General features: G+C 37.3%; 1 protein-coding gene across 1 annotated transcript in view; it reads left to right on the forward strand.

Annotated features, from left to right (window-relative positions):
- Nucleotides 1-24,249, forward strand: part of Slc6a15 (solute carrier family 6 member 15) — a 53,344-nt gene that overhangs the window by 21,811 nt on the left and 7,284 nt on the right. The window contains exons 4-10 of the mRNA XM_006990180.4: nucleotides 4,287-4,444; nucleotides 4,803-4,929; nucleotides 5,988-6,169; nucleotides 13,463-13,573; nucleotides 17,387-17,628; nucleotides 17,731-17,923; nucleotides 23,290-23,482. Of these exons, the coding sequence (XP_006990242.2) occupies nucleotides 4,287-4,444; nucleotides 4,803-4,929; nucleotides 5,988-6,169; nucleotides 13,463-13,573; nucleotides 17,387-17,628; nucleotides 17,731-17,923; nucleotides 23,290-23,482 (1,206 nt within the window). The remainder of the gene's footprint in view (nucleotides 1-4,286; nucleotides 4,445-4,802; nucleotides 4,930-5,987; nucleotides 6,170-13,462; nucleotides 13,574-17,386; nucleotides 17,629-17,730; nucleotides 17,924-23,289; nucleotides 23,483-24,249) is intronic.

Below are 24,249 nucleotides of genomic sequence, written 5' to 3' on the forward strand. Positions count from 1 at the left end.
TTGGATTCATGAGAAAGAGTGAAGCCAGTAATTACCATAATGCCGGTCATTCTTTGTCCTTGGGGGTTTTACACCATTAATTCCAGTTCTGTAATAGTATGGAATGACATCCAGGTTCAACAAGTACTGTAAAAAAAAAGGAGAACATTCTTAATTTTAAACAAAAATAATTTCACCATTATCAACACTTTTACTATATATAGTGGGCACATAATTATCAACATTTTAAAAAGAAAAAAAAAAACACTCTTAAAATTCTGTGGAAAAACCAGGCATGGTAGTGCACACTTTTAATCCCAGCACTCAGGAGGTAGAGGCAGGTGAATCTCCGTGAGTTCAAGGGTAGCCTAGTCTATAAAGCAAGTTCCTGGACATCTAGGGCTATTACACAGAGAGAACCTATCCTTCAAAACAAAGCAAACAAACAAACAAACAAACAAAAATCCTGTGGGAAAAAGTCAATATAAAGGAGGATTTTTTTTACTTAAGTTTTTTTATTTTATTTTATACTTTAATTTAATTTTACATATCAGCCACAGATTTCCTTGTTCTCCCCCCTCCTGACCCCCCCTTCCCCCCTCACGCACTCCCCATTCCCATCTCCTCCAGGGCAAAGACTCCCCAGGGGATTGAGTTCAACATGGTAGATTCAGTCCAGGCAGGTCCAGTCCCCTCCTCCCAGGCTGATCCAAGTGTCCCTGTATAAGCCCCAGGTTCCAAACAGCCAGCACATACACTGAGGACAGGTCCCGGTCCCACTGCCTGGATGCCTCCCAAACAGATCAAGCCAATCAACTGTCTCACTTATCCAGAGGGTCTGATCCACTTGGGGACTTCTCAGCTATTGGTTCATAGTTCATGTGTTTCCATTCATTTGGCTATTTGTCCCTCTGCTTTTTCCAACCTTGGTCTCAACAATTCTTGCTCATACAAACCCTAAAAGGAGGATATTTTAATGGTTCTGTCGTCACCCAAATCAAACTGAGGGAATTCTAGATGTCGCTCAAGAGTGAAATGTTTTCTGACTCACATGAAATCATAGATTCACTCTCCAGATCAAGGGAAAATGGAGAAAAGCCAATTGTTTTGAATGTTATAATATATGCATGTAAAGTCTGTCAAAGTAAATATGGGTAAAAGTACATATTCTGATCTGGGGAGATGGCTCACCAGGAAAATTCCATGGCGCACAAGCTTGAGGCCCTGAGTTTCCATTCCCAGCACACACATGAAGGCTGTGCAGGGTGGTAAGCGTCTTTAACATTGATATTCATGGCAGAAATTTAGGCGAATCCATGGGGCTTGCCAGCAAGCCAGGTAAACCAAAACTGTGAGTGCCAGTCTCAGTGGGAGATCTTATATCAAAAAATAAGGTGTATTTTGGTAGATGAAGATGCTTGATATTGACCTCTGGTCTCCACATGCTCATGTGCATGTGAGTGAACTTCCCTCCCCACACATCCACAAATCCAAACCTACATATTCTGTAAGGTACATTTTAATCACCAAATGTTATGAGGATTATTCTGATATTATATTCTGGTCTTTGACAATTTGGTTGGCTGAAAACAAATGTGGTTTTATTTGACATTAATTATAATTCACACACACATACCCCATGTCAAATGAATAGAGATATTCATATGCAATATTTTCCTAGTTCCTAAGATAAAATGCTAAGGTATTAAGGTGATTGAAGTATATTGAGGTGTTTAGATAATTCCACCAGGAGTGCAGTAAGAGGTTTGGGAAAGCAACTTATTTATCAGACCTGTCAGAGAGCTAAAAATTCAATTTTACATGAAATGAGCCACACATTATGTATCATTCATAAAACAGCAATTCCCTAGCAAGTTGATAATATCACAAGGGAATTATTTATTGTGTCAAAGAGTAGTACCTGTGTATGACTGTTTTTTTTTTTTTTAATGTTTTCTTGTTTGCTGGCTGGCTTGCTTTTTTGTTAGTTTCTCACTACACATTTCATATTCTAAGATTGGCAGAAATTCTTAATTTGAGACATTTCACTTTCTACACCTTACTGGACATCCTGCTAAGGATGAAGGCAGCCTCAGATGAAAGTCAGGTCTCATTCCTTTTAGTATGACATTGACCTTGATGGACAGCTCTTAGAAGCTGTTAGCCAGACAAATCTCTATACATATTTGTTTTTATAAAAGTAAAATTCAAAATAATTTCCCTACTGTTGTTTTCTTGCCTACAAATGAAAATAGAGAGCAGTATTGCATGTCTCGTGAGAAATAGGCTGAATTGGAGAGGGGTAAAGACTGTGTAGCATAGTTTCCTAGAAAACTGAGAAGTATCTTAATCAAGCATAAAACAACCAAAACCCTTTATTCATGAATCATTGGAGGCATTTTTCTGAATAACAGAAAAAAAAGAACCAGGTCAAAACATACATTGATTTGTGAAGATACTACTTTTTCTGCACAGTGCCATGCTTACTAAATCTTAGCATACAGAGGATGCCTCATATTTTGAAGTCACTCTGACAGTTGGAAGTCTTGTTTTTTTTTCTCTTGTTTGAAGCCATGTGACCTTTCCTTAGCTGCCTCATTTCTTTATGGTCAGTTCCTACACATGTAAAATGAGGTTGGTAATTATAGCATACTCTGTGTGTGTGTGTGTGTGTGTGTGTGTGTGTGTGTGTGTGTGTGTGTGTGTTGTGTGGTCTGCAAATGCATTTGTGCAGGTACATGTTCCTGTGTACCCACGGAGGGTAGAGGAGCACATTCCATGTCTGTGGGAGCCCGTTCTGGGGTTCCTCGTGGCTTTACCCAGCAGGTCCGATTAGAGGATGATCAGGACCACAGGCCTGAGTGCAGGTGTCTGAGATGGCCTGCACTTGGCTGTGCTGGGGGAGGAGGTCTTTTGCTCCACCCCTTGGCGTCTCTATAAAAACCCTGGACCAGAGACAGTCGGGGCCCGTTGGAATAGGTTCCAGGCCCTCTCGAGGCTATCCTTTATTTTCTATCTGTTTATCTCCGCAAGATTCTCCGCTATAAATCCTTCTATCTAATATTTCCTGCTGCTCGCACTCAAGAAAACTCTGGGAAGCTGTGGGGGTGGTGGGTAAACGCCCCACACATGTCCAGCTTTATCACTATCCACCTTACTTCTTTGTGACAGGGTGTATTTACCAATAAACCCAGAGCTAGGCTGCCAGCCTAGAAATGTGAAAGTATGAAATCCAATGTGTCTTTTCATACTTATTTGCAATGTTCTCTTATAGAAATGTATGTACACAACTTCTTTATCCCATCAATCAAAAAAATGATATTGCCCAGCTATTCAGTTGATTTGCATATCCTAAGTTATAATTTACATGTGATTTTGATGGAAAATTGTTATTTTCTTAACTATGGGTGTTTTGCTACAAATATAACACTTTAACAGTAAATACAAAGTGTGTTGGCTTTATTTTCTCTAACACTCTGTGCCTCCTTCCTCATAATTTTGGAAAACAAAAAGCATACGGTTCCTGAAGTAAACTCTTTATATGTGGTATATATGAAAAAAACCATATTATCTTTGCTAGAATTTTTTTTTTCTGTTTCTGTCTTCCAGATGAGGTATTTGCTCTTCTCTGGCATTACCTTATTTAGAATACAAACATTTTTTTGTTCTATCAAATACAATTGATCTCAAGTCGTGCTTTTGGAATGCAGGACTTAAATGAGTCTAGGTTAGTATTGAGTAAATAACTTTGTAAATGCTGTGTGAAGATGGATTTGAGTTTGTGAAGTCTATTGACAAAAACAATTATTTCAAAGAACTTATCCTTTATTTTCCAATGAAGTTGTTTTATCTTTTCAACAAAATGAAAGTAGGGTTATTTATAACCCCTTTTTAATCAGAATTATTCTACCCTGAACTACTTTTAAAAAATTATTTTGTATGTGTGTGTTTGTGTGTGGTGCATATGTGTGTTGAGAAGGAGCATGCATGAAGAAATCAGAAGAAGTTTCAGGACCATTTTCTTTTTCTACTGTGGCTCAGGGAATCAAACTCAGATCATCAGACTTGTGTAGCAAAGAGGTTTACCCATGGAGCCGTCTAGCAGTCCCGAGGGACTTCTTAGAGCAATTAAATCTAGAATTCAAACATTCGAAAGTTTAAAGAAAATCAGTTATATATTCTCAAAGACCTCTATGTATATTATAGAAAAACTCAAATATTGTCTTTCATGAAGTGATTAGCGTCAATGTATACTCTACTCTGACTACTGAAAACATGACACATTCTGTTTGTTCTGGTCTCTCTAGGTGCATATCTTTTACCATATTTAATACTACTTCTGGTAATAGGAATTCCCCTCTTTTTCCTGGAACTTTCGGTGGGTCAAAGAATTCGGAGAGGCAGCATCGGAGTTTGGAATTACATAAGCCCTAAACTGGGTGGGATTGGATTCGCTAGCTGTGTAGTAAGTTTCCTCCCATGACTTTTGCTTTTACGTTTACTGGTTTGGAATGGTATAATCCTCATCTCTGTAAACTGCAAGTTTTTGTCTCTGTATAGTTCTTTAATCACGTTTTAGAAGCTACTGGGACATAGAGCACTGTACAAAACCATCTATGACAGCTGATAATACTTTGTTCTTGTATTTTAAACCTTGAACGCAGAAACGGTACTTTAAAGAAAAGATAATGTCTTTCAGATTAAAAAAAAATGTCAGATCAAGACTTAAATATTATTAGGTGGAGTGAATTGCATCCCATTGTTTTAAAGAGAGGGGCAGCGGATGCGCGATAAAAACTCCATGCATTTCTTTTTGTTTGCAGGTGTGCTATTTTGTGGCTCTTTACTACAATGTCATCATTGGCTGGACGTTGTTTTACTTTTCTCAGTCTTTTCAACAACCTCTTCCTTGGGATCAGTGCCCCCTGGTGAAAAACGCATCACACACTTGTAAGACGCATGCATGCTATGTTATCTTCTTCTATTGAATGATTTAAAAACTAGCAAAGGCACAGACTTTCTTTTCTGTCTTTTAAATATGGTGGTGGGTGGGAACAAAAAAAAACAAACAAACAAACAAAGGAGATGTAATGAACATCATAGCAGACTTCCTTCAGTTATTGGAATGGCTGCTTGCTTCAACATTAGGAACAGCTCAACAAGAGAGATAAACTGGACCTCATGTAATTTTACTGACTCTTTTTGGATGAATTTAGTGTACTTAAGACTTTAGATTAAAAAGCTGTAAGGCTGCAAGCTTTCTCCTATAAACTCTATATACCCCAGGGAAGCCTCCTTTTCATTAAAGCCTACAAAAACGAAGTAAAACACTGATTTGAATTGAACTTACTGTTTTTATGTAGTTGGCTATAGTGTTTTGTAGTTTTCTTCTTTTTAAAAATATTAAGAAATGAAGAACCATTTTCTATAGAATACAGTTCATTTATGAAGTTAAAAATTTTCTATTAGTCACATTTAAGAAAGTAAAATTAAACAAGTGTGAAATATTTTATTTAATTCGGTATATACAAAACATTGCCATTTTGACTTGGAAAGTGCAAATATTGTTTTGTTAGCATGATAGTTAGCATGAGTTTTCATGCAGCAATTCCAAAAATCATGCTTCAAGTTCACATATATTATTGCATTCTGCTTTTTAACAAGATCCCTTTGGCTATCAGCTGTCCCATTTGACTGGGCTGTGTTAGTGAGCCACCTAATTGAGTCTGAGAAGGGAAATGTCAACTACTTGTTTTAATTATTGCCATAAGAAGTTCAGGTATCCCCTAAGAATTCTTAATAAATATCAAAGAGGATACCTGTTTCCCAATTTTTTGAAGTTCGCAAATTTTTGTTTTTCATTGTGAACTTGACCTCCGTTTTCGGGTACATGTTTTTTTAGGAAATGATAAGAATTAGCTAAGGGGCTTGTTTGGCAAAACCCCAAATTACACATTACAATTTTTTGATGGTCTGAATTATTGCATCTTATCTGTTTTTTCCTACAGATATTGAGCCTGAATGTGAAAAAAGTTCAGCCACTACCTATTACTGGTACAGGGAAGCCCTGGATATCACCAGCTCCATCTCTGAAAGTGGCGGCTTGAACTGGAAGATGACTGTCTGCTTGCTGGTTGCCTGGGTCATGGTTTGTCTGGCCATGATCAAAGGCATTCAGTCTTCTGGAAAAGTTAGTATGTTAGAATCCCTCCTGACTCAGCCAAGTACCATTCCTGGGTACTGCCAAACCCTTGTAGCTAAACCCCAAAATCCAACTGACAAATTGCTTGTAAAACTTCATTCTAGGTATTTACTGAAAGTGATGCTTTTAAAAAAATGTGTCTTCAAAAAGGACATAAGTAATAATCAAAGTGTTTTGCAGTGACATTTAATATGATTTATAATATCTATTTATCCCAGCAAAATCTTAAAAAAAAACACTCAATATTTGAAAGTCTGTTCAATTTGCTATTTGTTCAGTATCTGATAGTTCTCTGACTACAAGGCACCTCCAATAGTAGAAAATGATGCAATGAAGAATTTGCTTTTTTGCTCATTTGTTTGATATCATTGCCTTCTTTCAGGTATTGTTCTAAGAAATAATTACATAAAGAATATTCAAATCATGTACTTTTGAGTCTTTCTTAAAGTTCTGGTTGGCCTTAAGCTTAAGCAGTTAGAAAATTTCAAACAAGAAACAGAGAATAAACAAAAGACAAGAGCCTTCCAGGACAAATAAAAAAATTAAAAATTCTGTGCTTGAAAAGGACATTAGGTGAAGTGTGAAATCTGTAGAGTTTGCTGTTTTATTTTATAGATGATGCACTCTGAAAATAATTTTTATTCACTCTTTTGCTTTCAAAAATACTAGAATCCTACTCTTATCACTGCCCTTGTTTGAAAGCCCTTTCCATCTCTCGACTGATTCATAGCAAGAATTCAGCATTGGCTCTCTCACTGTTCCCTTATTGTATATGTATATCAATCTATTTTTTCAAAGTGTAACTGTAATCATGTATCTTTTCAGTCTAACTGGGCATCATATGTTAGAAATAGTGGGAATAACAGTAGTTGGACTACGCTACTATTATCATAATAAAAATAACTAATAGCAATAAAGCATGTCAATAATAATAATAATAATAATAATAACGATAATGATGATGATGTAACATTGGTACAGGTGATTTAAACAAAACCAGTATTAAGCACTGATGCCTAGTCCATGTTTCTTTGCTCTGGGAACTGTACTGGTTTATCTTATTAACTCCTAAAACCTCTAAGACGTAGTTACAACTTTCAGACCCACTTTACTGATTTTAAAAAAGAGATTGAGACAGATTCTCCTATACAGCCAGCTTCTCTTGAACTGGGGTCTTTCTGCCTCCTGTGTGGTAGTCGTACAGCCATGTGTCACCTTGCCTTACTGTCTCCTGTCTTTAAATAAACAGGCAGTGTTCTTCATAGGTCCTCTCTATGCTGACTCTTTGTATGTACAATATTTATGCCTATCAAATGATGACTTGGGCATGGGAGTGAGGGTGGACAGAAGTAGATCTGATTTCACCTCTGCTTCCTGTTAATTCAATTTTAGTAACAATATTGATAGTATTTTATATTGTAAATCACAGGTTACCTGACCTTTACATTCCTATTGTGGCTACTACATATTTGCATGTGAATAAGTGACCATAATAGCTAACACAACTAAATGTCTTTAAATCTTTTTGTAAATGTGATTATGTTTCACAACAACTTAGTAATTTTAGACATTGCTTTGACTGAGTTCATGTTGACTATGTAGGGGTCACTAAAGTTAGATCATAAATAAAGGAATAAGTTCTTAAGCCAGGTTTAATCACAAGCATATCATTGCTCAGGTAGTGTTATGTGGGAGGAAGGGCCTACCTTTGGTTGCCCATGGAGATTTAAAAGCTGTCATGATCAAATTTGCTAAGGTTTTCTGAGTTTGTGTGTTCTTGTCACTTAAAGACTAATGTCCCCCTTTAAAAAATATACCAGTTTCTTTCATGCTACATTTACAAGTTATCATTGTACAGGTGTGTGGAACACAAAGTTAATGTTACTATTTTAGAGGAAAATGTATAATCACCAACATAAGCTAATCAGCATATCTATCACATCAAATATTTAACAACTTTTCTGATGAGACTATTCGAAATTTGCTGCCAGTGATATTGGCGGTACTTCTCTGTTTTGTCTTTAACATCTTGTAATAAAATTGTATCAGTAGAAATGGAGTACAAGCTGTGCAGTACATGTGATTTACTATTCCAGTGAGGGGACCTTAGGGACAGGGTGACAGAGGCAGAATTTAAAACAAGACTAGTGTTGCGCTGTATTGGATGCTCTAATAAAATCCAGGGTCTCTTCCGCTGAGCCATCATCCTTATCCAAGAGTGATTTGACTGTCCAGATGGGGCCAACGCTAGCTGAAAATAACATGAGAAAAGATACAAATGTTGAAATCAACACAGCTCTTTAGTATAAATAGTGACGTCAATACGGTGAGAGAATTGTAAAGGATGACTGTAACTCTCTCTACGTGTATTAAACAAACAAAAGCCTCCAAATAGAGAATTCTGCAAGCATTAGCTAGAGAAGAGTGCTGGAAGGCTAGCATGTGCACGTTGTTACCAGGAAGTCCCACTTGGGAGATGAGAATTTGTTATATAGTTTCTTAAACACGCAAATACACACAGGGTGGAGAGAAGGACAGGCTAACTGGAACCTGCATGAGTGAGAAGAGGAGGATGTTGGTAGTCTCTCAGGCCAGGTAAACACACTTCAAAATGCAACTGCAGCACTGAATTCTGGTTTTTTTTTTTATTTTTCTACCTTTATTATGGAGGAGAGAAATTGTTGCTCTGTGAGCACAATCAACCATCAGCTGAATAAAAAGGAGACAGCAAAACTACAAAGAACAGGACTATGTTCCGGTATCAGACTATAGAGGGAATGAGAGTGATAATACATCCTCAAATAAAGAAAACCTTTTAGGGACAATGCTTGGTGACAGTGAAATTGTCTCCATATTAGACAGCTCAGTAGCACTGGCAATGTTCAGAGGCTGTGTGAGCCCTTGTTCCAACATCTTATGATGCAGAATAGAAGATTGAAAGGAAGTTTTATCAACTTGCTTCCAGTACCAGGGTGATGTTTCTAGTTAGCATTTCTTCACTATTAATGTATTACCCTGTTAAATAAGTTACAGACATTGGTTTCTTTCTTCTGAAGGCCAAATGAGCCATATATTTTATCTCTAATCCAAAACAAAGTCCATTAAGTTCAAGAGTAAGCTAACTATCTTGAATTAAGTAACTAACAAACCGCAGAACTAAAGCCAGGTGATCAAGTCCTGAACAGCTTACTGAATATGTGTTTATAATAAACATTTTAATACAAATAGAAAAACAATTAAGAATTTTTTATATATTTTCCCATTCTAGTTAGTGTAACAACATGAAAATATCCTATATAATATTTTGGTTGATAAAGTAATCTTTTACTTAATGTAATTTCTGTGAAAACTATTTTGGTTGACAACTCTAAGGAGGCTTGAAGTTAAACAAAGGAATGTATCTCATTTCTCTACTCTAATAACATGAACTTCTTAGACAATACAAGGCTCATGGACACTTCCATTCATCTATTTATTTTACAAAAGTATTGAATATTTTGTGTTTACCAGAGTCTAATTTAGTTTAGCAACAAAGCCTGGACTTAGGAAGTTTCTATTCTAGTGATAGAGGCAAACCACAAATTTGTAAAATAATTCCAGGTCCAAGTGTACAACAACAATGTGTACAATGCATGAGGTTTAGGTAGCTACATACAATAAAGCGATTTCAAATAACAATGCATATGTGTCTGTAGCATATGGAGGCATATTTAATTGAATTTATTTTTGCAATTTCATATAAGATTTTGCTATAAAAATATAGTCATTTGTTTAAATGTAAAGAATTTGTGTTTAAGAACAAGGTAGATGCTTTGTGTAGTGTGACTTAAGATACATTGTTTTAACTCTTATAATTTTATAATTAAATGTATGAACATTTCTTTGCTTAGGGAAGAATACAGTCAATGGTTTGTCATACTTAGTACTATTCATCTGTTTGACATATTGACTTTTGTTTTCACATTATAAACTTGAAATATTTCTATTTCTCTTTCTTAAGAATGCATGCAAAAATCTTCTCACTAAATCCAGATTAGTTTATTTAAGAACACAAATGTGTGTTGAACTAATAAAATAAAGTGGAAATAACTGGGACCACATAATTAGAATATGGTTTGAAAATATTATAAAAAGACTGTAGTTTAGAGAATGTGTACACAAAAGAAACCTTAACTTTCTATAAGTTCTTTTTTAATGTACAGTATTTTTGATGACCTACTGCATGCTGTGAATTAGTGAATATAGATATTAGCAGAGCATTTTGTGTCCTCATAAAGCCCATAGGGTAAGGAGCCAGGCAGATAATTGCTATATTAAGTACATCATCAGCAGAGGGAATGAGAACATGCACGAGACAGCCATTGTAATTAGCCTGGATTTTGTGAGGCTTCACATAGCCGGTCATTCAGGGCCATGCTAAGATGTTTGAAGGAAAGTTTACCAGAAGGATTGGAAAGAGGTCATTGCAGCCACAGAATCAATCATGCCTGAAGCCCAAAGGATGCTAAATGCTCCCGTGTGAATCTGGCATACCGTTCATGCAGAGGGAGAGAGATAAAGCAAGGAATGTGGGCTGGTTGCTGATGGACATTGAAGTGTCTGCAGAAACTGGTGAAACGATCGGCTTGTTATACAATAAACACTGTGAAGATCTGAAGGCTTTTCACAGTTCAGCAAACAGTACCATCAGCTTGCTAGAAAACTCCGTCCAGAAGAGTCGTGGATGTCGAATCTCTGGCATGCAGAGGAGAACTGACAGGGAGACGCTGGAGGAAAGATGAACAGGAAGTAAAACTAAGTGAGAACCAGGAAAGCCTCTCAAGTCGACTGTGAAGCAGCAAATTGAGTTTGATTTCAGAAACGTTCAGAAAGGACTTCACGCTTTTGGTAGCCTCACAATGGTGGAGAGCTACAAGTAAATGAAACCTTGGGGACTGGCACATGTAAAGAATGTGAAAGTCCTCAGAGATGATCACAAAAGCCAACCCCACTACAAAAAAAGCACCCTAATAAGGAGAAACCAGGAAATGAAAGGGAAATCATATCATCAAAGTGGAGGCCAATCTAAGATTATTGAAAAGATGTTTGTTTTCACTAATGAAAATGGAATTATTTTATTAAAATATTGATTTTAATATACTGACATTCTACACGTAGAACTAATTTGTCCCTGATATCTTCAGGATGTTTAAATATGACTTTCAGAGGATCAACTACAGAGGAGGTGCACACAAGCATCATCTTTTTGTTACAAGTTCTTCATAGTAATTGATTCACACACTGCCCACGCCGAGGCCTCCTCTGCTCTGTTTTCCCCTTATTCTCCCAGCATCCCTTCATTTCTTCTTCACACACATACGTACTGTATAGCTATTCTGTGTCTGCATGTGTATTAGGAGTGCAAGATCTGTGACTGAACAGGAAAGATATGCCCTCTACCCTCACAGAGCTTGTATAGCAGCAGACAAGAAAACTCAATTAAGGTGACTTCAGTGATGCTGTATGCTGTCACAGACAAAACCAAACCTAATGGTAATATCTCCAAGGTGATGTCATCACCTCTACTATGGCAGAATTGACAGCAGATGGTGGATTCAGTTTGGAAAAAAAAAGGAGGGGGGCAGTCTGATTTGGGGTGCTCAGGAAGACTTCTGGGAGAAGATGATTCTGTGAGCAGTGAAAAGGAGCGAGCAGGTGGTGTGATTACAGGGAGAGACTGAGCTTGCTGCACCTACCAGGTGGTCAGGGCACAAGGGCCTGAGCTCTGCAGGAGGAGAACATATTAGTTTAAAGATTTGCAGGGCCGAGGGAGCAATTAGCAATTGCTTCAATGCTATTAGGAACTCTTAGGATGCATTTAGCAGAAAATGGCACAGCTGGGATGCTGATCTCGAAGCGCTGAGCATATTGCAGATTGTCTTGGACAACTCTGCATTCATGACTTCAGCAACTGGATGGCCAGGACCATTTTCTGAACCAGAGGGGGCACAACTTAGAAATTCCCAAGTTTGCTTTTCCAGGGAGGAAATTTTTCATGTGTTAGACCTCCACCTGAAGATGCCAAGGAGATAGTTAATGCCTGCATCAAATGACTCCTTGGGATGATAGCAATTTGCTGAGTTCCTTAGAGGCAAACATGGCAGAAATAATGGTTAAAGGATTTATACTGAATGCAATGCCTAAGGATTACTTGATACATTGGCTGCTTTACAGACTTATCATGAAACATTGCTTAAAATGTGTGTAAAACATGAACTAGGACTTGTTAGGGACTTATGCCTGTTGATTTCTTTCCTAAACATTGCTTTTAAACAGTCAGCTCCATTAATCCTATACCGTATTGGTGCACTAATGCAAGGGAAATTAAGTCAGTGTTTTTCCATGCAGGCACACATGAGACATTAATAAGCCATTGAGCAGAATTAAATCCTGCTATTTGAAGCTGCATAGATGGTAAACATTTTGTACTTAAAAAGAAATTTTGCACACGTGCACACATACAAATACATACACACACCCCACAAATTATCCATCTACTAAATTGGACAATGTCTTATCATATAGTAAAACAGATGGAAGATATGTGAAAAAATGCAGTAAGAGAAAGGCAAATTCTATGTGCTTTCCCGACTGGCTAACTAAAAGAGTCTTTTACATAAAATTAGAGGGCAAAAGAGAGGCCATAGTAGAGTCTGGGGAAGGAAGAGATGGACAAAGAATTATTTGACAAGGACTCCCAAAAGACAAAAGGAATAACACAGCCTAGCATTCTGTACCACACTGGGGTGAATAAAGTTGACCGCAATTTACTGATCATCTTAAAGTAATTACAAGACATGAGTTTAAAGGTTCACAACACAAAATGTTAATTACCTTAAAATTGTTATTAACCAAACTGCACCAAGGGTGGTAGCGCACACCTTTAATCCCAGCACTTGGGAGGCAGAGGCAGGCGGATCTCTGTGAGTTCGAGGCCAGCTTGGTCTACAGACTGAGATCCAGGACAGGCACCAAAACTATAGAGAAACTCTGTCTCAAAAAAACCAAAAAAAAAAAAAAAGTTATTAACCATTTTATACATGTATTGACTGATGCTGCACCCCATAAATATATACAACACTATGAATCAGTTTGAACGAGTTTTATTTATGTGTCAAATAAGATCTTAAAGAATCCAGGACAATTAACTTTCAAAGTGACTTCAGAAGCTGTTAGGAATATTGTTAACTGTGAGAACAGTCATTCATCTGCCTCACCTATTATCATTTTCTTTGTTTGCAGATCATGTATTTTAGTTCTCTGTTCCCTTACGTGGTACTTGTATGCTTCCTAATCAGATCCCTGCTATTAAATGGTTCAATTGATGGCATCCGACACATGTTCACTCCTAAGGTATGTGTGTTATTTTCCATTACATGTATTGTAAAAATGTAGCTATCTTTAAGGGCTAATTGTTTTAACATAAATGTATTAGACTTCTAAATTAGACTATGTTGACCACTCCAGAAAAGCAGCTTTTCTGTATTTTCAATTAGACCCATCTCCAATTTTTAAAACATATCATTCTGGTTCTTGAGTAAGATTGTCAATATTTAAATTAGAAATTCTTCTACTTATGAAATAGCTTATGGTTTTTACATTAATAAATCTGGGAAATTGAGATCTGCATTTACTCATTCCCCTCTAGTTGAATGGTTCATATCCAACTGGTATGATGGATTATTTGAATACTGATGAACAACAGTATCTTTCTGCTTGAAAAACTAAAGAAAATATTAATCTCCTGAGTGTCCGCAGGTTACAGATAATATAAAATCCACAGACTCAGGGGAAGGTCCCTAGTGTTTCCTAGAACACTGTCTCAGAGATTTAGTGTTTTCTTGGGAATGGAGTCATAGCTAATAGTGGTAATCTTTGTAATTTTTTTTTTTTTTGGTTTTTCGAGACAGGGTTTCTCTGTGTAGCTTTGCGCCTTTCCTGGAGCTCACTTGGTAGCCCAGGCTGGCCTCGAACTCACCGAGATCCGCCTGGCTCTGCCTCCCGAGTGCTGGGATTAAAGGCGTGCGCCACCACCGCCCGGCTCTTTGTAATTTTTATAGACATATATATATATATATATACATATATCAGGAACTTTGCCGTTAGCTTCACGGAGACCTTGAAACTCACATTACCATTCTACTAAGCAGTCTAAGCTGATTGCTGTTCGTTTTGACTCTGGTTACTCGGAGCTAACTGGCAGACTTAATCATACCTTGTCATTTTTAACTCAGCAGAAAACAGAAACAGCTTTGGGTGTTTATGTGATTTTTGTGATTCACCAAAATAAAGTTTCAGCTCACCGTGAGCTTGTTAAGCCTCTGGTAAGGAGGTCACAGCATGCAGTTAAAACAGGTCCGACACTGGAGGTTATGTGAAGGACGATTGTGGAGCTGTGCGTGGGTCCTGTAAGCAGGGGCAGAAGGGATTAGCTTCTGTGGAATTCTTTGTCAGCTGCCTTGTTAGGAGGTAAAAGAAGCTGTGTTCTTTGCATGTCTGGCTCTGAGTTTGTGTTCATTTTGGAGGAGCAAAAAATGCTGATGTGGGCGTCTGGTTTTCTTCTTTAATATCTGATGCCACTGAGAACTTTCTAAGTCACACTGCTTTAGATTCATAAATTTCAGCTGCCTTAGAATTAGAATCCACATCAAGCCTCACATAACCAATGACCAAAACGATTGATATTCAGAGCGTTGAAGAAAATGTTTCCTGATTTCAAGGCAACTGAGTCTTCTGAATTAACTTCTGAACTGTAACTACTTTCTGTGTTCACAACTGCTTGTCACACAGTTCTGGAGTTTGATTTTAGTACATAGTTTAGAATGGATACAAATTTCTACATGGATCTAGCATTTAAAATTTCAGCGTGAATTAACATTTTTAATTTGGACTAGGGATTCTCTTTAAAATTTTAGTTTCTTTTCTTTCCTTTTTTACTTTTAGTTTTTCTTTTAGGTTAACTTCCCATTTACTGTTGACAAAATGATGTTGGTTTACTCCAGGGTCGTGGTTCTCAACTCCGTTTGCAAACATCTATCTCCAAAAATATTTACATATTGATTCATAAGAGGAGCAAAATTAGAGTGATGATGTAGCAGCAAAAATAATCTTATGGTTGCGGGGGAGGTCACCAGAGCATGAGGAACTGTATTAAAGGGGCACAGCATTAGGAAGGTTGAGAACCTCTGATCTAGGATGTGGATATAAAGATGATAATAATTATCACATGCTTTTTGTTTGTTTGTTTTTCAGACAGGATGTCACTTTATAGTCCCTGGGGGTCTGGGATTTAGTCTGGGATGGCCTCACAACTATGGCAATGCTCCTGTTATAGCCAGGTTCTGGGAAGGCAAGCATAAGCTACCACACCTGGCTATAAGTTACTTTTGTTTTTATTATTATTATCATTATCATTATTATTATTAATCTAAAACAGCCCTTCATTTATTTTTTTCATCTATTTATTTTGCATTCCTGTTGTAGCTTACCCCTTACCCCCCCACCCCATACTTCCCATTTCCTCTTCCCAGTTTCTTCCCCACATCACCACCCTGACCCCCCACACCCACCCCACCCCTATCCTACCCTGACCCCCAATCAATCTCCTTCTCATTCATCTCTGTTCAAGAAAGGGTTAGTCTCCCATAAGTATCAATAAAACATAGAACGCTATAAGTTACTTGTAATTTACATTTTTTTTTTGTTGTTGTTGTTGTTGGGAAGAAAGTACCTAAGCACACAAAATACCCTGAAACACCATGTGGCAATTTATCTTGGAATTTGGAAGCAGGCAAAATGAAGTCTTTAGAAATGACTCTTTCCTGCCATCTAGTGGTGACGCCATGCTAGACAGTTGGGTGTATTTGGAGAAATACTCCACATACTAGTTAATTGCTAAAACTATGGATCTAATCATTATGTTTAATAATAATACTCATAAAGTATTAAAAGGTACAGATAATTAAAATTACCGGGAGCACAGCATCCCAATATTTGAGAGAGACTGGTAGTTTTAGAGGCCACAAATATTACTATTTATTTCCACTTCTGACGTGCCGAGTAACGTTGGGCTGGTTTCTCATCTTTTCAAAGGCTCAGATAACAGTTTCAGCAACTACATTGGATGGGCTCCTGTGACTATTAAATAAGAAGAAAACATGCAAAGCGCTTATCTGTGTTTGTCACTACTGTTTTCATACACTATCAATATTGGACGCTTAGACTCCAGTTGATACTGTGGCAATTATTTTGTTACTCTTTCTATTGAAAAAGAAAAATTAAGAGGACTGTGGTTAACCTTGGTTTGCACTTTCATGAAGTGTCTCAGTGGCAACATTATGGTCTGAAACTTGGTACAATCCTTATTCTTAGCTCCCTGCCCCCCAATTGATATTACTCTCAATAGAGACAATTTGACCTAATGTGAGAGAGAAAAAAAATACCAATTAGGCATTTTTTTTCTGTGACTGGAAATGAACTTAAATACTTATTGAGGTCCATGTCAGCTGTAGATAATATTAATTATTTCAGTTAACTATTTTATTACATTCTTGAAAGATTTGATGCCTTTTCAAAGAAGTAAGGCACAACCTTATGAAATGTGTTTGCACATTCAGAACACTCATAATGCAATAGACTTCCTTCTATTTTCAAAAAAAAATGACCTTCAGGAGACTTTAAAATGAATGAATAAAAACAATGAAAAGCTAGAGTAGCAGCCAAATCAGACCAATTACATGCCAGTTACCTCCATCAAGAGAAATACTCAAAACTTAAGAGGACTATAATGTGAAGTGATTATTTCACTTTATGTTGGTAATTGATGTATTATGCTATGGAAAAGACAAAGAAGGATATATAATGGGAAATTATCAAGGACTAGTCATTTCTCTGTCACAATCTCCTGTTACGATTTATCTGAAAAGTTCTTTTGTAAATGGAAAAATCACTATGTAAGAGCTTGATAGTATTTCCTGTTGCATTCCTAGCTGCTTTTATAGAAAAAAAGTTATTTATTCCTAAAGGAAAATTTATTTCCCCATTTTAAATTTACACTTTGGTTGGTAAGTGTCATCTATCCATATTAGATTGATCTAATCCCATCTAAGTGAGTTGGTCAGAACTAGGAATTTATTCCTGACATCTGTTCTCTTTCATTTCAAACAGCTGGAAATGATGCTGGAGCCCAAGGTCTGGAGAGAGGCAGCCACCCAGGTCTTCTTTGCCTTAGGTCTGGGGTTTGGTGGAGTCATTGCCTTTTCGAGTTATAACAAGAGAGACAACAACTGCCACTTCGACGCCGTCCTCGTGTCCTTCATCAATTTTATCACTTCTGTCCTGGCCACACTGGTGGTGTTCGCAGTGCTGGGGTTCAAAGCCAATATCGTAAATGAAAAATGCATTTCACAGTATGAACAATTAATATCCACTTGCTTTTAATGGCACAGTTCTCTATAAATTATGCATCAAAGAACCCGAGTGCTCACTCTCATTCTGTTCTATTTTTTCAGAAATTCTGAGATGATCTTGAAATTTTTGAAAATGGGAAACATTAGCCGGGATGTCATTCCCCATCACATTAACCTTTCAGCTGTCACTGTGGAAGATTATCATTTAGTTTATGACATCATTCAAAAAGTGAAGGAAGAGGAGTTTGCTGTTCTTCATCTCAACTCCTGTCAGATCGAGGATGAGCTAAATAAAGTTAGTAAGCCCTGTCTGAGCAGCCAAGCAATTATCGTTCAGTTAACATATGCCTCGCCCCAAAGTGGGTTGCAAAATGCCTTAGGGATGCAGTTTCGAAATTCTCAGATAGCTCTGCATCTCATAGAGTGTGTTTACTTACAAAGATCTTCATTAAAAAGCAGCCCTATTGCTTGAGTCACACTATTATATACTCTCATCACAAGTAAATGAATGGCCCTTCTAGAGTGAAGACTAATCCGAATGCATATTTTGGTACAAAATTGAATGCAGAATTTGAATTTTGATTCCTGAGATTTTGATGAATGAATGAATGATAATTTTGGTTACTTTGGCAGTTCAGTTCAACAAATTCTGGTTATTTCTTTTTCTTAGACTATAATATATTTTAATCAACAAGGAATTAGGGAAAAGCAATAAATGTCCTTCTATTGGTTGCTATTATCTACTCACATTGCCAAATAGGAAGACAGAAATTGGCCATTAATCACTTTCTCTAATATAGTTTTTTATGTCTGGAACTCAACATCAATATCTCATGCTGGCAACTGTGCCTGAAGCCATTAACAATTATAACTTTGAATTGTAAGAGGAAATATAGTTTCTAGTTTATTCATTCATTTTTTAAATGAAATACCACAATCACTTTGCATAGTCTCACTTTTTTTATAATAATAATATGTTTCACTCTGTGTGTGTGTGTGTGTGTATGTGTAGTGTGCACATGAGGGCACTTTCCCATTGGGCATGGGCAGAGAGACCATAGGTTGATAGGTGTCATCATCAATCACTTTTCTACCTCATGACCTGAGGCTGGGTCTCTCAATGAACCTGGAACTTGACACTGTGACCCACAGGGATCTGCATGTCGTGTCTGTGAGTGTCAGCAAGCCCTCACCCCTGTACTGCCATTATAGACACATGGTAACAGGCCTGATTTATACATGGATGCTGGGGATCTGGACTAAAATTCTCATATTTGTATAGCAAACAGTTCACCCACTGACCTGTGGCCTCATTTTTTTCAGTAAAAAAGTATTTTCAATTTTATTTTTCCCGTGGGTGTATATTCATTGTATATAGTACTAAGTTTCATAAGAACAGTTTCATTTAGAAGTTTTATTCCTCCCATACATATTCCTCTTTATAGCTCCGCCCACTCTTTCCCCCCCAAAGTTGTTTACACTTTAATGCACACAAAACTTAATATATATCTGTATGTCTTTATTTAATGTATTTATTTAATGCCTATATTTACATATATATGTATATATGTGTGTGTTAGACAGAAAAATAAGGAAAACACACCAAATATGCAAAATACTGACTACTAAATAATAAGAATCAAACAACCCATTCAATAAGTGGGCTAATTTTTCCCACTAACCACACACACACACACATACACACACACACACACACACACACACATTTTAGGAAGCACAAATAAGAGAAAACATTCACAATCAGTCCTTTTGAAACTGACTAAATATGTTTGATATGATTATCTCCAGTTCTACTCAACTTTCTGTAAAAGGTGTGACTTTGCTCTTTAGGCCTAAAACAATTCCTTTGTGTATATACATACCACGTCATATCTGCCATTCCTCTGTTGATGGGCGCCTGGTTGGTTCCATATCTAAGCTGTTGTCAACAGTACTACAATAACTAATGTTCATGTATGCCGGTTGGGGTTTTTTGAGAGAATACCAGGCATGGTACAGCTCAGTTGTATTGTATATCTACTTTTAGTTTGGGAGAGAACTTCATAGTGATTTCCATATAGAGTGCACTAGTTACATTCCTACCAGTGGTATATGAATTCCTTTTCTCCACAATCTCATCAGTCTTTCTTGTAATTTCTTTTTGATGACTGCTACTCTGACTTCAGTAAGATGGAATAGTAATGTAGTATTAATTTTCATTTCTGTCATGGCTAATGATGTTGAGTCCATTGTATGAGTTTATTTGTACTGCAGCTTTTGAGAAATATCGGTTCATTTCATTAGCCTGCTTACTTATTGGATAGTTTGATTCTTCTTATTTTAGTACTTAAAGTTCCTTATTTACTATAGATATTAATCATTAGTCAGTTGTGTGGCTAGCAAACTTTTATCTGTAGGCTGTCTATTCACTCGATTATTTCTTTTGTTTTACATATTGGTTTTAATGTCATGATATCTAATTTTTCAGTTGTTTTCATTATTTTGTCTGCAAATGGAGTCCTATTCAGAAAATCTTTGTATATGCCTATAATTTTGTGTGTTTTCCTAACTGCTTTCTCTAACAGTTTTAGTGATTATGAAAATTATCAATTAATCCAATTTTTTCTGAACATTAGAAAACGGGAATATTAGACTTAGATAAGATAAATATGCAATGGATTTTTTTCATTGAAAACGTGGGGTTTTTTTTGTACTTGTTTGAAAATATATTCTTCTCTCATACAATATATCTTGATCACAGGTTCTGTTCCCTCCATTTTTTTTCTATCTCCCCCACCACCTCCCCTCTTTCCCAGATTCACTCCCCCTTCATCTCCTCTTCAGAAAAGAGCAGGCCCCCAAGAGAGACCACCCAAACACTACAAAATAAGATACAGTAAGACAAGGCAATAGCCACCATCTCAAGGCTGGAAAGGCAATCCAATAGAAGGAAAAGTGATGTTTTCATACAACGCATTCTAATAACAGTTTCCCCTCCCCTAGCTCCTTCCAGCTCCTTCCCACTCCCCCACCCACCTATCTCCAGGCTCTTTCATTCTCTTTCTAATTAGGAAAAAAAAGAAGAAGAAGAAGAAGAAGAAGCAAAGAAACAGACAAAAATAAGTGTTTCTTGCTTTGTTTTGTTGTTTGAAATTGATTTTTCTTTTTCTTTTTACCAGAACATTTAATTTTATTGATTTTCTAAGATGAATAAAACATTTTAAAACTTTTTGAAATCACATTTTATAGTTTAATCTATTATTATTATTATTATTATTATGTGTGTGTACATGTTTATGCATGCATTAGTGTGGCATATGTCAAACAATGGAGATCAGTGGACACCTTAAGGGAGTCAAATCTTTTTTTTTTTTTTTTGTCAATCTGTATTTAATTTTTCATATCAGCCATGGATTCCCTTGCTCTTCCCCCTCCTCCCCCCCCCCCCCCGACTTTCTCTCAGCCCACCTCCAATTCCCATCTCCTCCATGGCAAAGACTCCCATGAGGATTGAGTTCAGCTTGGTAGATTCAGTCCAGGCATGTCCAGTCCCCTCCTCCCAGGCTCAGCCAAGCGTCCCTGTATAAGCTCCAGGTCCCAAACAGCCAGCACATGCACTGAGGAGAGGTCCTGGTCCTACTGCCTGCGTGCCTCCCAAACAGATCAAGCCAATCAACTGTCTCACTTATTCAGAGGGCCTGATCCTATTGGGGTCTCCTCAGCCTTTGGTTCATAGTTCATGTGTTTCCATTCGTTTGGCTATTTGTCCCTGTGCTTTATCCAATCTTGGTTTCAACAATTCTTGCTCATATAAACCCTTCTCTTTCTTGCCAATTGAACTCCCAGAGCTCCACCTGGGACCTGGCCTTGGATCTCTGCATCCGGTTCCCTCAGCCATTGGATGAGGTTTCTAGCATGACAGTTAAGATGTTTGGCCATCAGAGTAGGTCAATTCAGGCTGTCTCTCAACCATTGCCAGTAGCCTATTGTGGGGGTATCTGTGGAATTCTGGGGGCCTCTCTAGCACCCTGCTTCTTCCTATTCTCATTTGGTTTCCATTTACCATGGACTCCTATTCCTTGTTCTCCCCCTCTGTTCTTGGTCCAGCTGGGATCTCCTGTTCCCCCAAGCTCTCTTTCCCTCGACCCTTGCCTTTCATTACCTCCACTCACATCCAGGTTGTTCATATGGAAATGGATCTCATCCATTTCTCTGTCATTGGGCAATCCCTGTGTCTTTCTTAGGGTCCTGTTTTCTAGGTAGCCTCCTTGGAGTTGTGAGTAGCAGTCTAGTCATCTTTGTTTTACATCTAGTATCCTCCTATGAGTGAGTACATGCCATGTTTGTCTTTCTGAGTCTGGGTTTCCTCACTCAGGATGATTTTTTTTCCTAGATCCATCCATTTGCCTGCAAAACTCATGATGTCATTGTTTTTCTCTGCTGAATAGTATTCCATTGTGTATATGTAACACATTTTATTTATCTGTTCTTCAGTTGAAGGGCATCTAGGTTGTTTCCAGGTTCTGCTATTACAAACAATGCTGATATGAACATAGTTGAGCAAGTGCTCTTGTGGTATGATTGAGTATTCCTTGGGTATATGCCCAAGAGTAATATAGCTGGATCTTGAGGGAGATTGATTCCCAATTTTCTAAGAAAGTGCCATATTGATTTCCAAAGTGGTTGTACAAGCTTGCATTCCCACCAATAGTGGAGGAGAGTTCCCCTATCTCCACATCCTCTCCAGCATAAGCTGTCTTCAGTGATTTTTCTTAAGATTGGCAATTGACTTTCTATAATTCAGTAATTTCTTTTTTTTAATTAAGAAATTTTCTCTTTATTTTACATACCAACCACAGATCCCCTTCTCTCCCTCCTCCTGCCCCCAGCCAGGGGGAGAGAGAGGAGAGATTCTATGAGTAAGGGACATCGAGATCATGATGGGGAAATGTACAGAGACAACCAGGCCAAACTAGTGGGAACTCATGAACTGTGGACCAATAGCTGTGGAGCCCCCATGGGACTGGACTAGGCTCTCTGCATATGCAAGACAGTTGTTTGGCTTGGAGTGTTTAGGGGGCCCCCTGGTAGTGGGATCAGGATCCATCCCTGGTACATGGGCTGGCTTTTTGGAGCCATCTACCTATGGTGGGACACCTTGCACAGCCTTGATGCAGAGAGAAGGGCTTGGACTTGCCTCAACTGAATGTACCAGTAATTCCCCCCCTTCTCCCCATTCTTTTAAGCTAAAACATTTATTCTTTCCATTATCTGCTTTCTTTATTCCAGATGACTAAACTACTTCATAAGCCAGAAATATTTACGTACATACATATTGTGTTTTGTTTTTATTACAATAAATCAGTGTTTACATTCATAAGCTTTAACAAAATTTTAAAAATATCATGTATTTATTAATATAGTATATCCTTCCTCTATATTTGAAGTAATAAGCTACAACCATGAGGTTGTATATTCTGTTTAGGCACTCTGAACTGTATTTCCTTCTTTGGTTATTCAACACCATCAGTCTGGGTCCTGGGAATAAGAACTCCATTTAAGGAATAAAAGCTTATGTTAGCATATTTCTTTGCAGTAGTTCTGGCTATTACTTAATGATTTCCCCACTTTCAGGTTATCGCTCTTGTCTATGTTCTGCAGGCTGTGCAGGGCACTGGATTGGCTTTCATTGCCTTTACAGAAGCCATGACTCATTTCCCGGCATCTCCCTTCTGGTCAGTGATGTTTTTCCTCATGCTGATAAATCTCGGGCTTGGCAGCATGTTTGGAACCATTGAAGGGATCATCACACCTATCGTGGACACGTTCAAAGTGAGGAAGGAAATACTCACTGGTGAGACTCCACTTTTGACTTTCAACATGTACTGTGTGGTCCATTTATTCTGGTGAGAGATTAGAGACTGTAATTTGACTGTGTTATCTCTGGGATTGTACTAATATCTATATGATAATAGATTATACTTCATAAGAATACAATGGTAGGTATTATTATTTTAGGGTATTAATTCTTTTAGGAGAAAAGTTATATTTACTATAAATTACATTTACATTTTTATCTTCTCCAAAAAGTAGTTTTTATTTCTATCCTATAGTGGTTACTTGTCTATTACTGTGAAAAACCACTATATCCAAGGTAACTAATTGAAGAAAGAATTTATTTGGGGGGGGTTCATAGTTTCAGAGGGTTAAAGACCCTGAGGTAGCAGGCAAGTGGAACAGTATTAAGAACTCACATCTGGAACCACAAAGAGGAAGTAGAGAGAGCTATTCCCTCCTTTTAACTTTACTTATCTATGTTAAAACAGGATTGAGCCATATAATATAGCCATTACTTATTTATATTCCCTGCCAAGAAGCCCAAGAAAATAGCTTTTAAATGTGTAGAAAACGCACCAGATTACAAATGTATCTAAGTTTTTATATTAACAAGTGTCCCTAAATTTGTGAATCTATGTCTTAGATGTTGATCAGGAAACAACTTTAAGATAGTTCCTTCTCTTAGTTGTTTGGATAATCAAAGTACTCAGCCCTATTAATCATTGCTTTACTTTGCACATTCAAGCTATTCAGGCAAGATAAATGTATAAATATGGGTTGATG

Source organism: Peromyscus maniculatus, chromosome 18, assembly GCF_049852395.1.
Source record: "Peromyscus maniculatus bairdii isolate BWxNUB_F1_BW_parent chromosome 18, HU_Pman_BW_mat_3.1, whole genome shotgun sequence".
NCBI classification, from domain to species: domain Eukaryota; kingdom Metazoa; phylum Chordata; class Mammalia; order Rodentia; family Cricetidae; genus Peromyscus; species Peromyscus maniculatus.